Source organism: Panthera pardus, unplaced genomic scaffold, assembly GCF_024362965.1.
Source record: "Panthera pardus isolate Hobbes unplaced genomic scaffold, ASM2436296v1 HiC_scaffold_11, whole genome shotgun sequence".
NCBI classification, from domain to species: Eukaryota; Metazoa; Chordata; class Mammalia; order Carnivora; family Felidae; genus Panthera; species Panthera pardus.
Window position 1 is genome coordinate 91,344,953 of NW_026526666.1, and position 22,938 is coordinate 91,367,890.

At 37.6% G+C, this 22,938-nt stretch overlaps 1 protein-coding gene and 2 long non-coding RNA genes across 42 annotated transcripts in view; 1 reads left to right on the forward strand and 2 right to left on the reverse strand.

The window, feature by feature from the left end:
* The window catches only part of LOC128775896 (uncharacterized), a 29,457-nt gene extending 16,583 nt beyond the window's left edge, over positions 1–12,874 (reverse strand). The window contains exons 1-3 of one of the 2 annotated variants that reach the window (XR_008420854.1): positions 12,847–12,874; positions 7,449–7,613; positions 3,744–3,839 (exon numbers count right to left, since the gene is read on the reverse strand). This is a non-coding gene — a long non-coding RNA (uncharacterized LOC128775896). Of the gene's footprint in view, positions 1–3,743; positions 3,840–7,448; positions 7,614–8,279; positions 8,478–12,846 lie in introns of those variants that run through there. The other variant, XR_008420855.1, reaches the window with a different exon arrangement.
* The window catches only part of EIF4G3 (eukaryotic translation initiation factor 4 gamma 3), a 314,444-nt gene that overhangs the window by 199,851 nt on the left and 91,655 nt on the right, over positions 1–22,938 (forward strand). For all 39 annotated transcript variants that reach the window (XM_053898880.1, XM_053898871.1, XM_053898863.1 and 36 more), the window contains one exon: positions 1,754–2,593. In XM_053898880.1, coding sequence (XP_053754855.1) covers positions 1,754–2,593 — 840 coding nt within the window. The remainder of the gene's footprint in view (positions 1–1,753; positions 2,594–22,938) is intronic.
* LOC109274259 (uncharacterized) lies at positions 12,869–22,861 on the reverse strand. The gene is made up of 3 exons (XR_008420856.1): positions 22,705–22,861; positions 21,316–21,396; positions 12,869–12,940 (listed from the first exon to the last, which is right to left on the reverse strand). It is a non-coding gene; the product is annotated as an uncharacterized LOC109274259 (long non-coding RNA).

Consider the following 22,938-nt stretch of genomic DNA (forward strand, 5'->3'; position numbering starts at 1 on the left):
AGAGAGAGAGAGACACACAGAATCTGAAGCAGGTTCCAGGCTCTGAGCTGGCAGCATAGAGCCCGACGCAGGGCTCAAACTCACAAACTGCAAGATCATGACCTGAGCCAAAGTCAGACACTTAACTGACTGAGCCACCCAGGTGCCCCAAGTGTGAGGGATTTGACAGTGAGAGCCTAACGATCTTATTTTTCCTCTTAAATAAATACCTAGAGTTCAACTTAAGAATCACTGATCTCTACACCCGGGAGTTAAAATGAATTTTAAGGCCAGCAGAAGTAGTTGCATCAAATGAATTAGCCTTTAACAACTTAATGGTAGTATTTACCACATGCTTCTGTGATTAACAGCATATTTTCTTTGATAGATTTACTTAAGTACAATAATTTATCGTAGAGACTCATTTTCACTGATGGGTAAAAAGATTTCTGGTGGAGAAAATAAAGTTCATTTCAGTTTAGATGGTCTTTTAGTAGTTCTTAAAATTTTTGTTTGCATTTGAGGAACATACTCCTAAGTATCTGTTTTTCTGATGGAGCCTGTTTATCACTCTCCAGAAGCACAGCTGGAAACCAGCCTAAATCTTCTCTGGCTTCATCCTCCCAGGGGTGAATCACCTATCAGTTTACGTGGAAGTTTAGAACATGGAAATGTTCATGAATTACAGTTTCTTACATGTTTCTGGTATCTTTACTGTGATTATCAGTCTCTCTCTCTCTCTCTCTCTTGCTTCTATATGCAGATACATTTATATATTCTCAAATATTTCATATGTATTATGTTCTTTTTTATTGGACTTGGTTATCTGAATATTAACTTTGGCATTTCCTTTAAGAATTCTTTTTACAAGATAAGTTTTCATTTTTATATTTTCACATTATTTCTGGTTATATAAATGTTTCTTTCAAAAAAATTAATTTATAAATGAATTTTTATATTCAGGAACTTGATTTCATAGATAATAAATCACATTGATAATAAATGATACTTTGATAGGGGCTCCTGGGTGGCTCAGTCAATTGAGCGTCCGACTTCAGCTCAGGTCATGATCTTGCAGTCTGTGAGTTCAAGCCCTATGTCAGGCTCTATGATGACAGCTCATAGCCTGGAGCCTGTTTCAGATTCTGTGTCTCCCTCTCTCTCTGCCCCTTCCCCTCTCATGCTCTGTCTCTGTCTTTGTTAAAAATAAATTAACATTAAAAATTTTTTTTAAAAAATGATACTATGATGGCTTCTCTTAAAACATAGTTTTTTATACAATATACATTCTTTACAAAAATTCTCCTAAATGCAGAAATGTATAAAATAAAAAAATAGCAGTGTATAATAATTTAATCTGCAGTTATTTGTCCTTTGGATGTTCTGCCCCTATAGTGTATCCTTGGTAGAAAAATCTTCCATAAGGAGCAAGATAGAGTAGAAATGAAGGTCTCTACTTTAAAAGAAAGCCTCATCCCCATTTCCATAATGGCTTAGCTTGTTTTGATGAACTTTTCCATTGCATTCTTGATATAATGATTTGATTAATTGATTCCTTCTTTTACTCTAAATTAAACTGTATATTTATTAATGACCAAGTAACACTGGGTAGAACTAGAAAATATGACCGTGTTTTTGGAGTGGCAGAATAAGTCTAATATTGTGGTGTGTCTTCTTTTGCCCATGATTTTGGGTAAGAGATGAAAAGAACTGGCCCAAGATCATACAGTATAATCTCTGATTCTTAAACTCTTTTTTGTTTTTTCTTCTCCAGAAGAGAAGCCAAAACCAGATCCAGTGTTAAAGTCTCCTTCCCCGGTCCTTAGGCTAGTCTTTAGCGGAGAGAAGAAAGAACAAGCAGGCCAGACGTTGGAGACTACTGTGGTAGAATCCATGCCAGAGCTTCCCCTGCCTCCATCACCTACCACTGTTTCTCCACTTGCTCGAAGTACCATTGCTTCCCCCACCTCTGCTGCTCTTAGTAGCCAGCCAATATTCACCACTGCTGTAGATGATAGGTGTGAACTCTCTTCCTCAAAAGAAGACACAATTCCTGTACCTAGCCCCACATCTTGCACAGAGACATCAGATCCATCACCAACAGATGTAATTGATGATGATATATGCAAGAAATCTTGTAGTGTAGCACCTAATGATATTCCACTGATTTCTAGTACTAACCTAATTAATGAAATGAATGGAGTTCGTGAAAAATTACCAGCCTCGGAGAGCATTGTGGAAATAGTAAAACAGGAGGTGTTGCCATTGACTCTTGAATTGGAGATTCTCGAAAATGCCCCAGAAGAAATGAAAGTGGAATGTGTCCCAGCTCCCGTTACCCCTTCCACAGTTCCTTCCTTTTCTCCATCTCCTCCAACTCCTCCAGCTCCTCCTCCTCCCACACCAGCCGGTGTTCCTGCTGCTGCCACTAATGTTAGTATGGCTGGTGTTCCCACCACGGTCCCTAGGGTCTTAGAAGAGGACGAGAGTGTGAGAACTTGCCTTAGTGAAGATGCAAAAGAGATTCAGAACAAACTAGAGGTAGAAGCAGACGGGCAAACAGAAGAGATTGTGGATTCTCAGAACCTAAGTTCAAGAAAGAGCCCCAGCCCAGGTAAGCTATTCTGTCACTAATTATTTTATGCTTGCTGAACATGAAAAAGAAGCAGTGTTTGTGTTATTTTTAATTGGCTACTTTCCTTGACTTCCAGAAACATCAAATGAATGCTGAAATTCGTAGTCTGATTTCTTCAATGGTGTGTTTATGTTTTAGTGCAGCCTGCAAAAGAGTCACTCCATTGTCTAAAATGCAAATGAAATTTCAAATATACAAAATGCCTCCAAGGTATATGTCACTGTACATGTGTTTTTTTTGTTTTTAGTTTTTAGTTTTTTTGCCTCGTTCTTATGGATCAGGTCCTCAGGGGTTAATTTTGCAGCTCTGGGGCTTGGAAACCAATTAAAACCAGCATACCCTATAGTTCCTAATCCTATCTTCTCAAAATGTTGAAGCCCCATCAATCCTAAACTTAAGAGAACTTAATCTTGGATTTAGAAAAACAGCAATCAGAATGTCAAAGTTTATAACTAGTTTTGAAAAATAAAAGTGTCCTCTCTGATTAACTTGCAGGGAAATTTAATGCTCTTCATTTTTTCCTTTAAAGGTTTCATTTTTTCCTATGATACGAATTTTATCATTATAATTTTATAGTATTATATTATCAGAGTATTTTATTCTTCCCAATTAAAAATTACTTATTTAATGTAGCATCACCTAGGATCATAGAAAGCAATCATTGGATTTTTACAATTATAATAAAAACATTACATGAGGCCTATCAGCTAGAGTCAGTAGGACATAATAATATGGCTTTTGGCAAGTCCACATAGCCCATCTGGTGCAGCAGTGCCCCATGCAGTCTGATGTACTCCCGGTGTACCTCTCAGGTAAAATGACACAATTTGACAAATGAGTGCTCCCCCAGCAGTTGATCTAGAAATGCACTTGGTTTTAGTCATCAACATCCTTGGTATTTATTGTCTGTTTTGAGCTGTGTAATGGGTAGGGAATCTTAATCAAAAACCCAGTCCTCGTACGATACACTTTTCTCACACAGCACACTTCTTGAGGCATTTTCCTCATAAATGTGTGAGAGTTGTCCGGTTCCTTGGAACAGTAGAACATCTAGTTCAACAGAGTGACCAAAGTGGTAAAGCAAACACTGAAAGGTAGCTGGGACAAGGAGTAAATGTTTGTAAGTCACCTGTATCCTCAACAGACTGGCCTCCGTTGGCATCTGTGTTTCACGGTGTCGTCACTGTTTTAGGAACCTTCTTCCTTGGTGGGGTGATGACCTAGGCTTCATGAAAAAAAAGTTTTGATGGCTATAGGTGAATGCCCCCCAAAGAACACTTGTTTGTTGGAAAACAATAATTTGTTTGACCCTTAATTGTTCCCTTTCACTTACCCAACTGTGAGTTGTTATCTCACAGGAGAAGCTACTTGAAGACAAATGTTGTAAAAACATCAAAACAAATGACAGAAAGAAAAACAAAGTAATCATTAGGGAATAAAAGTCAGAGATACAAACCATACCTGAGACCTGAAATAAGTAAAGAAAGCCCACACCAAACTCATACTTCTACTCATTCCTGACATCGTTGGTTTTTGTTGTTGATGTTGTTGTTGTTTTTAAGCAGTATGTTCGTTAGGTGGCAAGACAGCCCTCAGATATAGATGGACAAACGGATTTTAGGTAATTAATTTTCATATCATGGTTCTTTTTTTTGAAATGCAATTACTCTTGGAGTTAGTAATACTAGCAGCTTGGTAAAAGAATAGATACTTCAGCGGTGAACCAGAGGATAGGTAGAAAAGAAAGAACTGTCTTCTGCATGGCGAGGGGTGAGGGTAGACTTTGGGTGTCAGGAAGCAAAGCATCCTGGCATTTTTCTCGTTCGATGATTTTTTTAGCATATAAATGTATTGTAAAAGAACTAGAAGTGCTATAATATCCTTTGATTTCTTACACTTGGCAGAATTCAAAGTGAACGAACCTGGAAAACCGTGTAACTCTAGCATTTCTAAAATGATAAAGCTACCAAAAACATTCCTGGCCCTCTCATTCCTATACAAATATTTTTAATGTCATTGCCACAAAAGTTAACATTAAAACCTTAAATTATCATCATTCTTATAGATATATCCACTTGAAGTTGTCCTGTTCTTAATAATTAGTCTTATTTGCACTTACCCATTTAGGACCTTGTTTATGTTGAGAGATGAGGAAATCATAACAATCTGATGTGGATATCAGTCTTTTGTAACTGACTTTTGAGATCAGTTCTTACTGTGTCTGCCTGAGGATGAAGCACTTTAAAGCTGGCTTCAAAACCCATTTGCTCTTGACAAGTGTGACGCATAAAAATACACAGTAGTTGGAATAGAGATACTTGCTTAAAGCAGTGACATCAGATATTAGGGCTGTAGTCCCTTTTCTGCTGGAAAACATTTTCTTGCAACTGTTCTAGATCCTATTTCTGATTAGAGCAAAGCGCAGCAATCTTGGATGCTTAGGTGAAGAGCACGCCCTGTGAAATGAGAATTGTGTTTATGTTCAGTGTCCTCTGAAAAGATTCAGAGATTGACCAGACTTTTGATTACTTAGTTTGTACGATACTTCAATAATTAAATGTACAGAAATCTGTATTAATTGGATATTTCTTAAAGTCTTAGGATTTTTGTTATGGTTTCTGTATACTTGTTGGATAAGAAAAGAAAGTTTCAGAACTTGTGGTAAAACATTTCTCACTCATCATCCAGGAATTCATTTCTCTATAGTTTCCAGAATGCATGTGCTATGTAACATGCATATTGTGTGACATGAACTTTTCCACTTTTGAAAATATTAGTGAGGTTTTTTTATTACCTTGTTTGATATAAAACTATTATTTGAAATTCCGTTGGCCACGGGAGGTTTTTAATCTTCCAGTTTATTGTGTCTTCTGGCTCTTGCTCATAGTGCATTGTTTCTTCGTATATTTTATAAATCTGCTTTATGAATTCCTCTTCAGGTAAACTTTACTGTATGTACATTGTGGGCAAGTCCTCCCAAAGCTGTTTTGCGTTTGCTTTATTTACCACATGTCTTGAGGAAAGCATTAGCTGCACCTTAATCTGAGTTTAATTTTCTAAATCTCCTTTCGTATTCCAAGCAAAATCTGAAGGCATTCCCTGTGGATACTATTTTTCAGAATGACAACAGTCCCTTTCCACCTAGGTGAGACCAGATGTCCTTCCGTGTCAGTACTCTGTGTCAGTTCGCCGGTATATTTCTCTTTTATGGTTTTAGCTACCTTTTCACAGAGGGTGTCACTCTGTTAGGCACGTCAGGGATTTTTGTGAGAGTCTCAGTTCTAGGTCCTCACTTTGCTGGGATCCAAGATCTTCTCTGCCATTAATGTTAAAATGTCAACTCCCTTAATTATAGAGACTGGCATAGCATCCCACATCCCCAGTAGTATAGTGGCTACAGCCGTAACAGCAACTGACCTTGTTTATGTGGCTTCCAGTAGTTTCCCTTACGTTCTTGTAAGCTCAGCTAAGGTTGAGGGACAGTTTCCAGTTGTGTAGATTTCAGGATGAGAGATTTGTTTCTCAAATGGAGATACATTTGTATGTTTTGGAAGGTGTTACTAAAATACTGATCCATATATAGCCAGTGACATTGCTGTTTTCTCTTTCGGTTTTGATTGACTTCAGTATAAAAGCAACATACTTTAATTTAGGGGGAAGATGTTTTAATAAGAATCCTTGATTTAATTTCATCTGTGAACATAGTCACCATACTTTATATATTTTTTTAAGTTTATTTATTCTGAGAGCATGAGAGTCAGAGACAGTGCCAGTGGGGGACAGGCAGAGAAAGAGGAAGAGAGGGAATCTGAAGCAGGCTCTGCACTACTGGCACAGAGTCTGACTCGGGGCTCGAATCCACGAAACCGGAGGCCAGGACCCGAGCTGAAACCAAGAGTTGGTCGCTCAACTGGCTGAACCACCCAGGCGCCCCTATTTCACAGTATTTTAAGAAATAAAACCAAAGTAAGCATAAAACCAGGGAAATAAAAGCCTTAAAGTTTGGGTAGACTAAACCGAAAAAGATTCATGTTTAAAACCATGATCTGAAGGTCAGCACCAGGAATAAGGAATTTGAAATTTATTCTAGCCTTTGCTCAGTTTACACCTTCTGAGAAGTATTTTGAAATATCCCTGGGATATTTAGTTGTGGGGCCAGAAACAAATCACCAGTGATTAGATGTCCCACAGCCTTTTCTTAATCTGCACCCTTATAATTTAATTTCTCGTGTTCCTCTAGAGAAATATGTTCTGAAGCCTTACGAACCGGACTTACACGTTCCTGATTCCATGTTATCTATCAAATCCAGTAGAGCAATCTCTAAAACAAGGACTTTTGGCTCCCTTTTTTGGAGGCTTGCGTTTGAGTGATCCTTAGGGATAAGAAAATTAAAAGGATTGACTTTCCCCACCTTGTTTATAAAAATATTTGAAAGAGAGCTGCCTGAAAACATTTCTGTCGTGTGATTCCTCCTTTCTTGTTGCCCTCCACAGTGAAATCTTAAGCATTCCCTGGAAAGTACTGGTGCTGGGTCAAGTTCGTTTTATATGCTACAGGATGAGCCCAGACACCCTAGGGGGGAGTGTACTAACAGACTCAAGCGCCAAGCCTTCTGGCCAAGCCCCTTGTACAATCCCTCATCTTCATGCAGCATACACTTTCCTACTATTTACAATAGTTCATTTTTTTGCAACATGAGTCTCAGAGTTTCATTATTGGATGTTAACTTAGTCATACATATCTCCATGAATAGACATGAATTCTTTGTTCCGAATTTACCCCACTTTTCCCCAGACTTACTAATTTACTCCCAAAAGAAACCATTGTGCGTACCTGCTTCCAGAGAGGGTAGTCGAGACAGTGTAGGGGAATTCTGTTCTCTGCCAGGCAAAAGAGAGCTGTGTCTAGAAAACGTAATCTTGCTAAAAGCTTTTTCTTCTTCCAGCACCAGTCTTCACTGCGCACACAGTTAGTTGTCTTGGGAAGTGTTCCTAATATCTTTTTTTTTTAATATTGTTTTAGTGTTTATATTTATTTTTGAGAGAAAGAGAGAGAGAACAAGTGAGGGAGGGGCAGAGAGAGAGGGAGACAGAAGATCTGAAGCAGGCTCCGCACTGTCAGCAGAGAGCCTGATGCGGGGCTTGAACTCATGATTCATGAGATCATGATCTGAGCTGAAGTCGGACACTTAACTGACTGAGCCACCCTCTAATGAGGTGCCCCTCTAACACCTTTGACAGAATTTTCCGTACTAGTGCAGAAAAAGTGTCCAAAATACATTTTTATCAATAAATGTCTTTTTTCCATTTATCAGTGCTGTATTAACAGTACCTGGTAATTTTGCTTCAATCATGATAAAGTCATGTTACTTTTCTTATGTTTACAAAAAGCCTTTTCTCTGGCATTAATCTTACAATTTAAGCAGTTATTCCTGGGATAAAATTATTCTTATTTTGCCTATACAAAAAATAAGCCATTGAATGGTAAGTTGGATTTCTCAGGGTCATAGGAAGAATTACAACTAAAGCCTTTCTTTATCTCACATTTGTGTTATTCTGACATTCTTTACTATTGTTGCTATAACGTTCTTTCAACCTTTTTGGGATTTAAGGATTTTACATTTATACATGTGACCCAGGTTCAGAGGGAGATGTGGAAACCCACCTGTTTCAGCCACAAATAGTTTCTGAGGGTCTGCCATGAGTAGGTCATTGTTCTGGGCGCTGTGGCTTCATCAATGAGGAATCCAGAGATCTCTGTCCTAGTAATATGCCAGAAAGTTGTTGGGTGGTTTCTTTTTTTTGTTTCTTTAAGATTTTATTTTTAAGTAATCTCTGTACCCCGTGTGGGGCTGGAACCCACAACTCTGAGATCAAGAATCACATGCTGCAGTGACTAAGCCAGCGAGGTGCCCTGCCCCATGCATTAAAATGTTTTAGGTGATATAAAAATAATCTAGCAGGGGAAGGAATGCTGGAGAGGCAGCAGGTTTTAGTATTTAAGTAACATGACCAGGGGTGCCTGGGTGGCTCAGTCAATTGAGCATCCAACTTGACTCTTGATTGTGGCTCAGGTCATGATCCCAGGGTCGTTATGAGCCCCATATCAGGCTCTGAGGTGAGCATGGAACCTGCTTAAAACCCTCTAGTTCTCTCTCTCTTTCTCACTCTTTCTCTTTGCCCCTCTCCCCTGCTTGAGTTCTTCCTCTCTCTTAAAAATTTTTTTATAAATAACATAATCAGACTTATAGGCTTCAAGGAGTACAAGATTTAAGCAGAGATGGAGGAGGAGGATTATCTGAGCTATCCTTTTATGAAAATTTGTGGTTTTCCTACCCCCTTTTCTTTCTGAGAAACATTAGTTAGCTATACCCCCATCTTCTCTATTCTTCAGTTCCAGTAGGCAGAGTACTACTGGGCAAGATTATACCACTGTGAATGTATCTACAAATCCGTGCTCTCTGTCCCCAGCCATTCCTTTTATGACTTGCCTTTTATAAAATCCTGTACTCAGCCCAACCCTCCTCACCCTCAGCAGATAGATGGCTTTATGTCATTGTTTAGAGTACTGAGTGCATTGGGTATGCCTTTTTCAAACTTCTGCTGGAGGTACCAACCTGTCTCTATTCAAACTTTCATCGGAGTCTGTTAGTTGTCCCTTGCAGTCTCATGTGTATTCACTACCTTTCCACAGACTTCTTTCTCTAAATCTGCTGAAGTCCATCTCATACTACAAATACTTCCTCAGTCCTACATGTCCATTCTGCTGTCATTTAACCTCGCTCTTGCTCTTCTCATCCAGGCTTCCCAAGAAGAGTATATCATTTCTATTTCTCTGTTCACTATTCCACTAACATCATCTGCTTTCTGTTCCCAGCATGCTATTTTATGATATGTTCACCACATGTAACACTACTCATTGCTCTTTTTTTTCCCTTTAGATTTATTGCATATAATTTCTTTGCAGTTAATTTCATTCCTTTTTAGCATTCATTTCTGTGAATTTTGAGAGACACATAAAGGCATGTAATCACTACCACAGTCAAAATGTAGAACAGCTCCATCAGCCAAAAAAACTCCTTTATGTTTGGGTCATGTTCTAATTCTCTTATCGTTCAACACATTCTTGGGGGGTGATTTCATCTACTCTGATGGTAGATGGCTCCCAGTGGTATATGCAGATGGCTTCCAAATTTTCATTTCCATCCCCAGCTTCTCTTCTGAGCTTCTGTCTTATGTATCCTGTTGCCTGCCAGATATCTCCATTTGGAAACCCTAGAGCCATGTTGGATTTAACACATCCGCTATTGAACTAATAACCTATTCCGTAAACCTGTTCCTTTATCTCCGTTCATGGCACTGGCTTGAATTAAGCTAAGATCCTGAAGCCACTGTTGATGGACTTCTTCCCTGAGTTACTCATCTTTCATGTGTAGTCATTTAACAAGGTTCTCTGATTTTACCTGATGTGATTGTTGAATTTGTCCTCTCTTCTCAATTTTCCTTCTATCACTGCCTTAGGACCTCTCGTGTCCCTGGCTCCAGGTTTGTCCCCGTTCAGGTTCATTCTCCACCAGGCAGTCATCTCTTTAAACTACAGATCTGGCCCTTCCACTGCTTTTTCCTATCTCTCCTTAAGCCCTTGAGGATGTTGAGTGTCACTTCAAAACTTCAAAACTGTAAGCGTCTAACTTTTACTACAAGATCGTCTTGTACTTAGTTATAGTAGCAATTTTCTGAGTATATATGCATAGGATCTGAATGTTACTTTTTGTGTATTTGGTTAATCTCAACACTGTCAGTAAAGTGTATTGGTTAAGATCAGGGCAACAGAGTCAGACACTCCTGCACCTTAGCCATTCCCCTGTCTATCTCTATGACCCTGGGTGAGATTCTTAACCTCTTAGACTGTTTCCTCATCCAGAATTTGAAGATGATGATAGTGTTTACTTCATAAAAGTTGTAATGAACATAAAACGTAACCTATGTAAAGCATTTAGCACAGTGTCTGACCCATGATGAGCTCACTGTAAATGTTTAATATTATTAATACTTCCATTTTCAGCTAGTATAAGGAACCAGATGTTCCCTTTGAACTGTACTGATCTTACACAGATAAATGGGTGTCATTATCTCTGTCCTTAGGAATTTATGTTCCAGAGAAGAGAAACTCAACAAGATGATGCCATCTCAAAAGTTCCTAAGTAAATCCTGAGCATGAAATGGTAGAAAGTCCCTCAAAATAGTCCCTTGTGTATGTTTAATTTTGAGTAGTGTCTTTTGTACCCATTCTGTCATTTAATCTCCAGAATGGTTACACACATCTCGAGGTGACCTCTATTGTCAGTTGGAATGGAGAAGGTGTGCTTAGAACAGTGAATTTTAAGGAAAATCTGCACCATTGAAAACCTTTAGGCATGCATTTAAGTAGAGGATAATAGTAACATTATTAATTTCCTATTTAGAGCAGGAGTAGAAAATTAGGAAGAAGGGCAGAGAGAAAAAAGGAATGGGAAAAAAATTAGTGGGGTAGTCCAGAAGTGGAAATAACCTGAATGTCCATCAACTAATGAATGGATAAACAAATTGGGGTGTGCGTGTATATATAGAATATGGAATATTATTCTGCCATGAAAAGGAATGAAGTACTGATACAAGCTACAAAATGAATAAACCCTGAAAACCTTATGCCAAGTGAAAAAGTCACACAAGACCAGAATAGGCAAATTACTAGAGACGCACAGTAGATTCACAGTTGCCAGGGATTGAGGAGAGTGGGAGGGGAATACTAATGAGTATAGGGTTTCTTTTTAGGGATTGATGAAAATGTCTGAAGTTAGATAGTGTTGATGGTCACACGACTCTGTGAATATACTGTTGTGAAATAATAGAAAATATATATTGGTTTCTAACCCCTCTTCCTGGCACAGAGCTCCTAAAACCTGTCTCATTTACTCAGTGATAACACTAGGAGCATCTTTTGTTCTGATGTTGGTCTTTTACCTCCATTGATGACACAACGTTCCTAAAAGCCTTGTAAATTTCTGAGTGATAGCACTAAGAACATCTTGTTCTGTTGAGGTGATTCTAGGTGGGCTCCTGGATTGCTCCTGGATGGGGGCTGGTAACCAGAAAGACCAAATCATCATTAGAAGTTTGCAATTTTCAGCCACACCCCAATCCTCGTAAGAGAAGAGAGGGGCTGCAAATGGCATTATTGTTCGATCTTGCCTATGTGAGGAAGCCTCCATAAAATCGCAGGGATAGGGTGTTCAGAGAGCTTCCAGGGTGGCAAACTTGTCCACACCAGAAATGAGTAATGTACCCCCCACTTCACGGACAGAAGCTCCTGTACTTGGGACCCTCTCAGACCTCACCCTGTCTATTTACCTCTTCATCTGGCTGTTCATCTGGTCCTTTATCATATCTTGTGATAAACTGGTCAATACAAGAAAGTCCCTGAATTCTGAGAGCTGCTCTAGGAAGTTAATCAAACCTGAGGCGACAAGGGGTCATTGGAACCTCCGATCTATACTGTTTGGTCACCTGGGCTTTTGCCTGGTGGCATCTGAATGAAGTGTAGGGGTGAGGAGAACAGTCTTCTGGAACTGAGCTCTAACCCGTGGGATCTGACACTATCTTCAGGTTGATAGTGTTTGAATTGAGTTAACTTGTAGAACACCCGATTGGTGTCACAGAGAATTGTTTGTTATAGGGGAAAAAAAAGAAACCCACGTGATGACCAAAAGTGTCAGAAGTACAGTATTCTAAGTAGTAAAGGAAACACACAGTAGGAAATAACTGAGTTTTTCCCTATAAAGGGAAATGGAAAGACTGGAGTTTTTCTATTACAACTATAAACAACTGAATTGTATACTTCATAAAAAGGTGAATTGTATAGTATGTTAATTATTTCTCAGTAAAGCTACTATTTTTAAGAAATGAATAGGAATGAGAGTGGTTATGTCACCAGCATCTTATGTAAGGATCTGTCAGGGGCATCAGCCTAAGAAATTAATGCTAAAAACCCTGAAGCTAGAAATGAATCAGGTTAGGGAAATTAATAGCATAGAAAACTCGGAGCTAGATTTCGGCCAAAACACCATAATTGACAGTACCAGACACGGAGGAGTGTTGGGGTACAACCAAAAACCACATTGTCTTTTGATGTATTTTAGGTCTGAGCTGTGTATTGTCGTCGCTCTGTCTTATTCTACTAGTAGCTGTCTTACCTGGGTTTGAGAGGGTGTTCTCAGCCATTCTGGGGGCATTGTTTGATGTCACAAATAGGGAACACTGGCTGGGACATGAGAGCAGGGTCAGTATCTGTGGATGAGACACATAAGGGTTATATGTTTTAGAAGTAATGATTCTGCATTTCCTTAGTTCTTAGTTAGCCTAGTTCTTGTTTATTTTTGCCTCAGTTGAGCCACCCTTGGTAAGTCCTCCGATGGCTTGGCCTTTCTTGTCCTTCCAGCTGTCCATCCCATTTATTTATCCATCCAACTATTCAGTCCTCTTCTCTTTCTAGTCCATTTCATAGACTTATCGTATTATTCCCTCAGCTATTACAGTTCTCTCTGCTTTGAGATTTCTCTTGAAAACTCTCCAGTAAAGTCTTCCAGAAAAAATAATTTCTGGATGTGTCTGTCCAAGAGTTAAATAGACAGTTGTTTCAAAAGTATAAGTTCCAGACTCTTGGGTTAGCCTTCAAGGCTCTCTGTTAGTCCTCATCTCTCCCTAATTTTACATTGTTTTGGCCACTCTTTCACATCTGTTTGATAGGTGCTAATTACCCCTTTATTGCCTTGATGCCTCTTCTCAGCCTACACCATTCTAAAGAACCTGCTGAGAATTTAATTTTTTCAGTATGGCTGTCTTCATAAAATTTTCCATTCTGACAATTCCTTGACTCTTAACACCTAGATATAATTCTATCAGGTCACAATATTTGGGAACTCTGTGATCTTACAGAGAGACACATGTGTCCATCTAGGGTTGTGTACGGTGAAGAAATAAGGAAGTACATCTGTTAGGGTGTGTTACTTATAGTGGTTCCCCTAGATTAAGGTTTCAGTAGACTCCTCTGCACTTTAGCAAAGCACTGGCAGTGTGATCTCACGGATGTCAAGTGGGAGGGTGTTTTTTTCATCCATTATTTTGCATATTCAAGGCTGTGAGCCTTAGTGTGTTTAGAGGTGAAAAGCATTGAGTAAATGAAAGATAGCTACTTGTGTTATAGTCTGTTGTCCAATTAAATTCTATATTTGTGCTGTGGTGATGGACATATCTTCATCTGTGCTAGATTTACGTTAATTTGCAGTCTTGATTATGGTAGAAGTGCTACAAAAGCATTTTGTTAAAATGCAAAAATGCCTAGGTTACTGCACAAGGAATAGTAAAATATGATACAGAGACTTAGAAAATATGCTGCCGGTCTCATGGGAGTCATCTTTGCTTTTACTGCTGACAGAATTGCATAGTGCATTGTTCTTGCTGAGCTTTTTGGGAGCAGATTTTTCCCCTTAAAGTCACTTTGCCATTTTATTTTCCTAATGACTTGACATGCTATGCTATGGGAGTGATGAACAGTGTTCTTCACACTACCCTCCCTTGGTTAACTGTACGTCTTCTCCAGCTGCAAAAACAAAAGACACCTTAACCAAAATGCAATTGAAATTGGAATTCAGAAGGAAGGGTGCAGGAACAAGCTAGAGTTAAGAGGCAGGGGTTTGTGTCAGGAAGACGGGCTTGCAGTTACATCCTTATTTTAATTCTAGCTCTAGCCTTTACTCTTTCTGGGTTTGGGACAGTTGAGTTAACTTCTCTGTATTTCGGTTTCCTTATCTCTGGAAATGGGAATAATATAATAGTTCCTACTAAACAGGAGACTGAACCAGTGTTTATTGTTGTAGACAGACATTAACTTTGGATTTAATTTTTATTTCATTAGCAGATTTTCATTGAGCATCTTCTATGGGTCAGATGCTATATTAGATGGTGAATATACAATGGAGACCAATAAGATGCCGTTCTTAATCTTCAAAGGGCTCAAACTCTAATATTGGATTCTTAACTTGTGTCCATGGCTCTGTGTAGAATAGCAAAGGCACAGCAAGTGAGTTGGTGGTAAAATTTTTAGTGCTGGTGGGGCAGGAAATGGTCCTGCTATTGACCTGAAGGAAGAAGCTAACTTCCTAGCCTTGATACACTTCAGAAACTAGAGAAACACGTGGCCTTAAAGACTGTGAAGTAGATTGCCAGTAATGGATTTATTCTCATCCAAGTGAATCCATTTTAAAATGGACTTTAGATTTTAAAGTGGCACACTGATAAGTTTTGGCATCATTATCAAAAAAGAAGACTTTTCCTTGCCTTAATTTCAGAACAATTAACATGCATGTTTTCTTTCATGGTTTTTTTGTTGGTGTTGTTTGTAAAAATAACACATATTCATTAGAGAAAATTCATGAGAAAATTTTGAATTTTGTCTTGGCAAAAAGAAAGAGGACAATGGGTATATAATAGGTTAACCTGTCTGTAGTGTACCTATAAGTTTAAAAAAAAAAAAAAGAGGCTAGCAGTCTAATAGAAGATTGAGTAAATAATAAAAATAAAAAATTCACAGAAAAGAAAGAACAATAGCCAGTTAAAAACAGGAAAAGATGCTCACCCTCATTATGGAGTGTGGAAATAACCATTTTTTAGGTATAATATCAAGCATTTATGGGAAGGGAGGAACTACAACACTCAATGTATTTGGGATACGAGTGTGAATTACTTTCACTTTTCTAGAACTAAATCTGGCAAGAAAAATAGCAAAATATCTTTCAAGGGAAATGGTACATATGTACTCTGGAATATCGTGAAGCTAATATATGAATGAGAACTGTGTGATAACCTGGAGAGATTTTCATAATAAATTAAGGGAAAATAAAGCATTTTGCAAAATAAGTTTTAGTATGACTCTACTTTTCTATTTAAAATAAACATATATTTGGGGCGCCTGGGTGGCGCAGTCGGTTAAGCGTCCGACTTCAGCCAGGTCACGATCTCGCGGTCCGTGAGTTCGAGCCCCGCGTCAGGCTCTGGGTTGATGGCTCGGAGCCTGGAGCCTGTTTCCGATTCTGTGTCTCCCTCTCTCTCTGACCCTCCCCCGTTCATGCTCTGTCTCTCTCTGTCCCAAAAATAAATAAAAAACGTTGAAAAAAAATTAAAAAAATAAAATAAAATAAAATAAACATATATTTGATTGTGACTATTTGTATGAGACATTAAGGTATGGCAGACAGTCTACCAAAGTATGTTAATGTTGTTTACCTCAGGTCACTAGAATTAGCTAGTTGGGGGAGGGGGATATTACCTTTATATTTGTGTTGATTGATACTTTTGTCATTTTAAAAAAAATAGATAAAAAGCAACAAAAGTTAGGAGGAAGAAAAAAAGTCCTTGGAGTCCCATTACTTAGATGTACAGTATATATATTTTTTGTAAATTGACAAATGCTTACGCAGGCTATTTCAGAGTCTTTAAAAGTACTATCATTTTTTTAGCACATTTATAATAGATACATGGATATGCTTATGTTTTAATTCTTTTAGAAACCACTCAGACCATTTTAACACCTTTATTGAGGTATAATTCACATAAAGTTAACTTCTATGTTATTTAAAGTATTATATTAGTTTTGACGTCTCTATATATGTTCATGAAACCATTACCACCATCAAGGTAATGAACGTAACTGGTCACCCCAAAACGTTTCCTCATACCTGTTTATAAATTCCTCTGAGCTGCACTACCCTCCGTCCATTCCAAAGGCAAACACTGATCTGCTTTCTGTCACCATAGATCAGTTTGTATTTATTAGAATGTTTAGAATTTATTAGATTAGTTTGCATTTATTAGAATGTTTAGAATTTATTAGAATTTCTGACTTCATACATAAATGAAGTCAGCATAAACTTTTCTTTGGCTTCTTTCACTCAGTAGGTTTATCCTCATTGTTGCATATGTTAGTAGCTCATTTTTTTTTAAATTACTGATATACTGGGTACCAGGTGGCTCAGTCCATTGAGCGTCCGACTTCGGCTCTGGTCATGATCTCGCAGTTCATGAGTTCAAACCCAGCATCAGGCTATCTGCTGTCAGCACGGAGCCCAATTCAGATTCTCTGTTCCCATTTCTCTGTGCCCCTCCCCCACTCTCTCTCTCAAATAAACATTTAAAAATTTTTTTAAATAATAAAATTATGATGTACTGTGGATGTATCACAGTTTGTTCACCTGTTGGTGGACATTTAGGTTGTTTCCAGTTTGTAGCTATTATAACAGAGTTCTATGAACATTGGTGTACAGGTGTTTTTGTGGATATATTTTGTCATTTCTCTTGAGTACATAAGAGTGGAATGTCTTCTTTACATATAAATGTACGTTTAACTTTTTAAGAAACTGCGTGCCATTTTCCAGGCATTTGTGCCATTTTACATGGCATTTTACAGCAGTGTGGGAGAATTTGAGGCTGTCCTTTCTCTGGTGAATTTTCTTAACACCTTTCTCCAAAATATATTATGTATATTTTGTGTGGGTCTACTTCTGGATTCTCTGTTTTTCCACGGATCTATTTGTCTTTCTTGATGCCAGTACCACAGTGTCATGATTTCTGAGGCTTGTAATAATTTTTGTAATCAGATAGTATTAAGTCCTCCGACTTTATTCTTCTTTTTCAAATTGTTTGGGCCATTGTAGGTCATTTGCTTTTTTATGTTAATTTAGTTGTTTTCTTAAATTTTTTAATGTTTATTTTTGAGGGAGAGAGAGACAGAGTGCAAGGGGGTTAGGGGCAGAGAAGGAGGGAGACACAGAATCCAAAGCAGTCTCCAGGCACTCTGAGTTGTCAGCAAAGAGCCTGATGTAGGGCTCAAATCCACGAACTGTGAGATCATGACCTGAGCCGAAGTCAGAAGCTTAGCTAACTGAGCCACCCAGGCACCCTGTTAATTTAGATTTTTTCATTTTTAAGTTTTTTATCTAATTCCAGTACAGTTAACTGTATTAATTTTAGAATCAGTTTTCTCCTCAAATTTTTTTCTACAGAAAAGCCTGTTGGTTGGGGCACCTGGCTGGCTCAGTGGGTAGAGCATGCAGGTTGATCTCATTCAAGCTCTATGTGGGGCGTACAGCTTACTTAAAAAACAAAACAAAACAAAACAAAAAACCTGTTGGAATTTGATTGGGTTTGTGTTGAATCCATAGGTAGAATTGACATCTTACAATATGGAGTCTTCTGACCCATGAACATGGCATATTTTGACATTTGTCTTTTTTAATTCTCTCAGCAGTGTTTTGAAGGTTTTTATTATGTACAAGTGTTTTATAATTTGGTCAAATTCGTATCTTTAGATGCTGTTATAAGTGGTATTTTTCATTTCAATTTTTGATTTTTCATTACAAGCATTTGGAAATACAGTAGAGTTTTTTTCAATTTCTTATATTGCAATCTTGCTAAAATGCATTTACTAGTTTTATTAGCATTTGTAGAGATTTCTTTGGATGTTCTGTATAAGTACTTACGTTGTTCCTGAACAAAGACCATTCTACTTCCTTTTTTTTTTTTTTTATGTTTATTTATTTTAGGAGAGAGAGAGAGAGACAAAGGGGTTGGGGAGGGGCAGAGAGAGAGGGAGACACAGTATCCAAAGCAGGCTCCAGGCTCTGAGCTGTCAGCACAGAGCCCGACATGGGGCTCGAACTCGGGAATTGTGAGATCATGACCTGAGCCGAAGTCAGTCGCCTAACCAACTGAGCCACCCACGCGCCCCTCTTTTTTTAATTTTTTTTAAGTTTATTTATTTATTTTGAGAGAGAGGGAGAGTGTGTGAGCATGAGTAGGGTAGGGGCAGAAAGAGAAAGGGAGAGAAAATTCCAAGCAGGCTCCATGCTGACACAGGACAGAGCCCACGGCAGGGTTTGAACCCACAAACTGAGATCACGACCTGAGCCTAAATCAAGAGTCGGACACTTAACCAACTGAGCCATCCAGGCACCCCTCTTGTATTTCATTTCTAACTGGATTTCTTTTTGTTGACTTGCTGCACTAGTTAGTACCTTCAGTATGATACCAACTGGATGAAGTGAAAGTAAATAATTCTTGTTTTTCTCATTCTCAGGAAGAAAGCATTCAATCTTTTCATCACTAAATATGATGTTAGCTGTAGGTTCTTGAATTATCTGGTTGAGGAAGTTCTTTTTTATTCCTAATTTCCTGAGAGATTCCTTATTTCAATCAAGAATACAAATTGGATTTTATCAAATATTTTTCCTATATATCTTGAGACAGTCATGGTTTTCTTTTGTTTGTTAACTATTTGCTTTATATTGCTTGATATTTAAATATTAGGCCAAATTTTCCAGGGTCAGGAGTTCAAGCCTGACTCCAAGCTTGCTTTAATAAGCTGGGTAGAGTGTTTACTTTAAAAAAGTAAAATTAAAATATTGGACCAACTTTGCTTTCCTGAAATAAAATTTGCCTCTGATCATTTTATTTTTATTATTATATTTTAGAGTGTGGCTTGCTAAAAATTTATTTAGCTTTTTGACATTAGGTTCATAAGGGATATTGGCCTGAAGATTTCTGGTAATTTTCCTATTTGAGCATCTGGGTAATGCTGACTTCATAGAATGAATTGAGAAGTAGTAGTCCCTCCTCTTCAGTTTTCTAGAAAAATTTTGTATAGAATTGATACTGTTTCTTCCTCAAATGATTGGTAGAATTGACTGGTGAAACCATGAAAAAAATATGACCCATAGTTATTAGAATTAGCAGACAACATAATTAGTGAGTACAGTTATAACTGCATTTCACATGTTCAAAAAGTAGTGACATCCATGACATAATTAGAAACACATAAATGATGGAACCAGTAGACAGAAATCAGCCTATAAAAGACTTCAATAGCACAATCAACCAGTTTGACCTAATTGACACAAAACACTCATCAAATAGCAGATGCATGAGGGCAAATGGCAAATGTACCAAGATAGATCATATTGTGGCTTTATAAACAGGTTTTAATAAATTTCAGAGGATTCAATTTAAAGCAAGGATATTCTCTGACCACAGTGTGATTAAAATGGGAATCAGTAAGAAAATTATCTCTAGAAAATCCCCCAAATATTCAGAAACTAAATAACACCCTTCTGAATAACCCAAGAGTAAAAGAGGAAATCAAAGGGAAGTGATCAAGTATTTTCACCTGAACAGAAATGAAAACCCAAATCAGAATTTGTGCTTGAATTCATTTTCTATTGCTGTTATAACAAATCGTCACAATCCGCGTGGCTGAAAACACATAATTATTACCTTACAGGTCAGAAGTTCAAAATCCATTTCATTGGACTAGAGATAGGAACAAAAATGTATTTTTTTCTGGAGACTCTGCTTTTTCCATTTTTATAGAGTCTACCTACATTCTTTGGCCCTGCGTTTTTCTTTATCTTCCAAGCCAGCGCCAAACGTCTCTGATTCTCCTGGTTCCCTCCCACTTGTATAGACCCTTTTGATCCCATTGGATCCACTAGGTTCATTCAGGATACGTGTCTCCTCGTCCTGAGATCCCTTAATCACATTTGCAAAGTCACTTTTGTCATGTAAGGTAACATATTCACAGGGTTCAGAGATTAGGACATGGACATCTTTGGCGGTACATGGTTCTGCCTACCACAGAGCTAAAGTAATATTAAGGTGGCAGTTTACACCACTAAATAAATACACATATTAGGAGAGAAAAATGGTCTCAAATTCATGACCTCGGCCTCCATCTGGAGAAACTGTTCAAAGAGCAAATTGTGTAAAATGAATTAAAATCTGAGATCCAGTGTAAAACTTGGTGTCTATCTGATAACACCATATTGTGTAACTGAAATTTGCAAAAAGAAAAGAACTTAAATGTTCTCAACTCCGGCTCCACATACATATATATGTAAGGTGATAGATGTGTTAATTAACTATGTGGAGGGGATCTTTCCACAGTGTATGCTTATATCAAATCATAATGTACACTCTAAATATCTTACCATTTTTTATGTCCACTATACTTCAGTAAAGCTGAAAATTTTTTTAAAAGAACAAATTAAACCCAAGGGAAATCATAAAAACAACAGGAAAAATTTTAAAATAGAAAACAAAACAAAATCAGATGAAAAAATTATTGAGAATATTAAAAGTATTAACAAACCAAAAAAAAATTGTTTTTAAATTTACATTTTTGTTTTGATTCCAGTTAACATAGAGTGTTATATTAGTTTCAGGTGTACAATATAGTGATTCACCATGGAAGTAAAAAATTTTAAATTGTGTTGTAGATGTATATTTTTGGTAGAATGTAAGTCTAGAATCCTCATTTTGTTTTGTTTTGTTTTTGATTCCAGTGCTAGACCCCAGGCAGACCAGCTTATACTATTTAAACTTATGAGAAGAAGTCCTAGAGCATTCTAACATATAATGGGAAGCATAACCACCAAGCCATCCATACATTTCAAATAGTAACCCCTGAGAAGATGCTGAAAAACACAGACAGACTTACTCTCTAGTTTTTCTTTTGGTTGACATCTCTGTGAACCATCTTTTTTACATAGTTTATCACCATTATTCTCTTTTTCTAGTTCATATGAAATCGCCATTGTAACAAAAAAAAAACTTACCCTTCTCTCAACTGGGTTTTTCTTTGCTCTGCCCCAGTTTCTTAGAAAAATCATAAAATTTTCCTAGATTCTCATAATGATCTGTGGAAGAAAAAAAAGATTAGGATCCCCAGCCTCAAGAAACTTTAGATAAAATTCTTGGATATGATGTAATCAGAATGAATGAATGCCAACTTTTAGGATTTCAAAACCAAGAGGAAACAAAGGAAAATAAAATGTGAAGAAAATGATTAAAATGTTAGGAAAGAGATTAGAACTGGGTGTTAAGAGTCAGAACTCTCACTGGAAGTTCCATCATGGAACATTCTACTCTTTATGTACAACCCTGTGACAATGTAAAGAGGCCCTTCCTTCCCTTACCGATTGTGAAGTGTCTATTCTTAATAAGGCTTCATAGCCTCTTAGAGTTGGGTTTCTTCAGTTCAGAGACTCAGATGCATCTTAAATCTTAGAACTGAGGAGTTCATGTTCTATTCCAAATGAGTAGAGAGCTAAAAGGGTGACTTTTTATAATCTGGGGTCTCTTATTTGGGTGTTATGTGGCTATAAGATCTTCAACTGATTTGCTTCCTTTAGATACACCTAAACCATCTCATTCTTGGTACTGGATTGGGGTGGGGGGGGGGGGGAATGAAAACCTCCTGCCGAACCAGAAAATGGTCTTCACAAATGTAGAAAAGAAGGAAGATAGATTTATTATTGAGTAAGCATTAAGACGTCAATGAGCATCACAGGCAACCCACTAATAAGATGGCAGACAGAAGGAAATCTCACCCTTTCATAAAGCCAGGCAAATATAATTCAGTACATACATGTTCTCAAGATAATGATAATTTGTCTTCATGTAGTAGGATTATACCAGCACCGACCGTTGCTATTCTGGTTCATCCCAAATTCTCTTGGTAGTTAGGGTGTCCATCTGTTAGTCAGTTGCCTTTATCCAAAGGAGAAATTAAACTTCTTGTATGTTTGTGATAAGTGTGTAGTTGCCTAGAGGTAACTCTCATGAGGACAAGGAGAGAGATGGCTCCCACACTTTAAATAAAACTTCCTGAGTTGTAAACCTGCCTAGAGTCTTCTTTAAGCATTTAAAAAGATTTACACATATATCAAAGGGATAGAGGAGAGATTTACAAGCTTTCTCTAGGCAGAGAGCTAAGAAAAGGGGAAGTAGAAAAGGTCTTTTTTTCTTTTTGGCACCAGAAAAAAAATTGAAGTTTTATTAACCTTTAGTTTTCTGGGTATCTACTTGACTAGTGAAGAAATAACTAATAAAGTAGAAATAATATAGTAAAGAGAAGCAAGTTTACCAGCATGGTATCTTTAGTAAAAGTGGTTTTCAGATTTATATTAGAAAGCTAGTGGAATATGTCGGGACTAAAAATTTACCTCTCATGGAATCACCTCTTTCACATTCTTTTAACCTATGTGGAATGATGATGTTTTCACGTCTTGTTACAGAGCTAATGTTCTCTCTCATAGAGCTCCATGAGTTCTCCTACTTCATCTGTAATTCAAAAAAGCATATGCTGATTCCAGCCATATGTGGAATCTAAAAAACAAAACAGATGAACATAGGGGAAGAGAAGCAAAAATAAAATAAAAACAGAGGGGGACAAACCA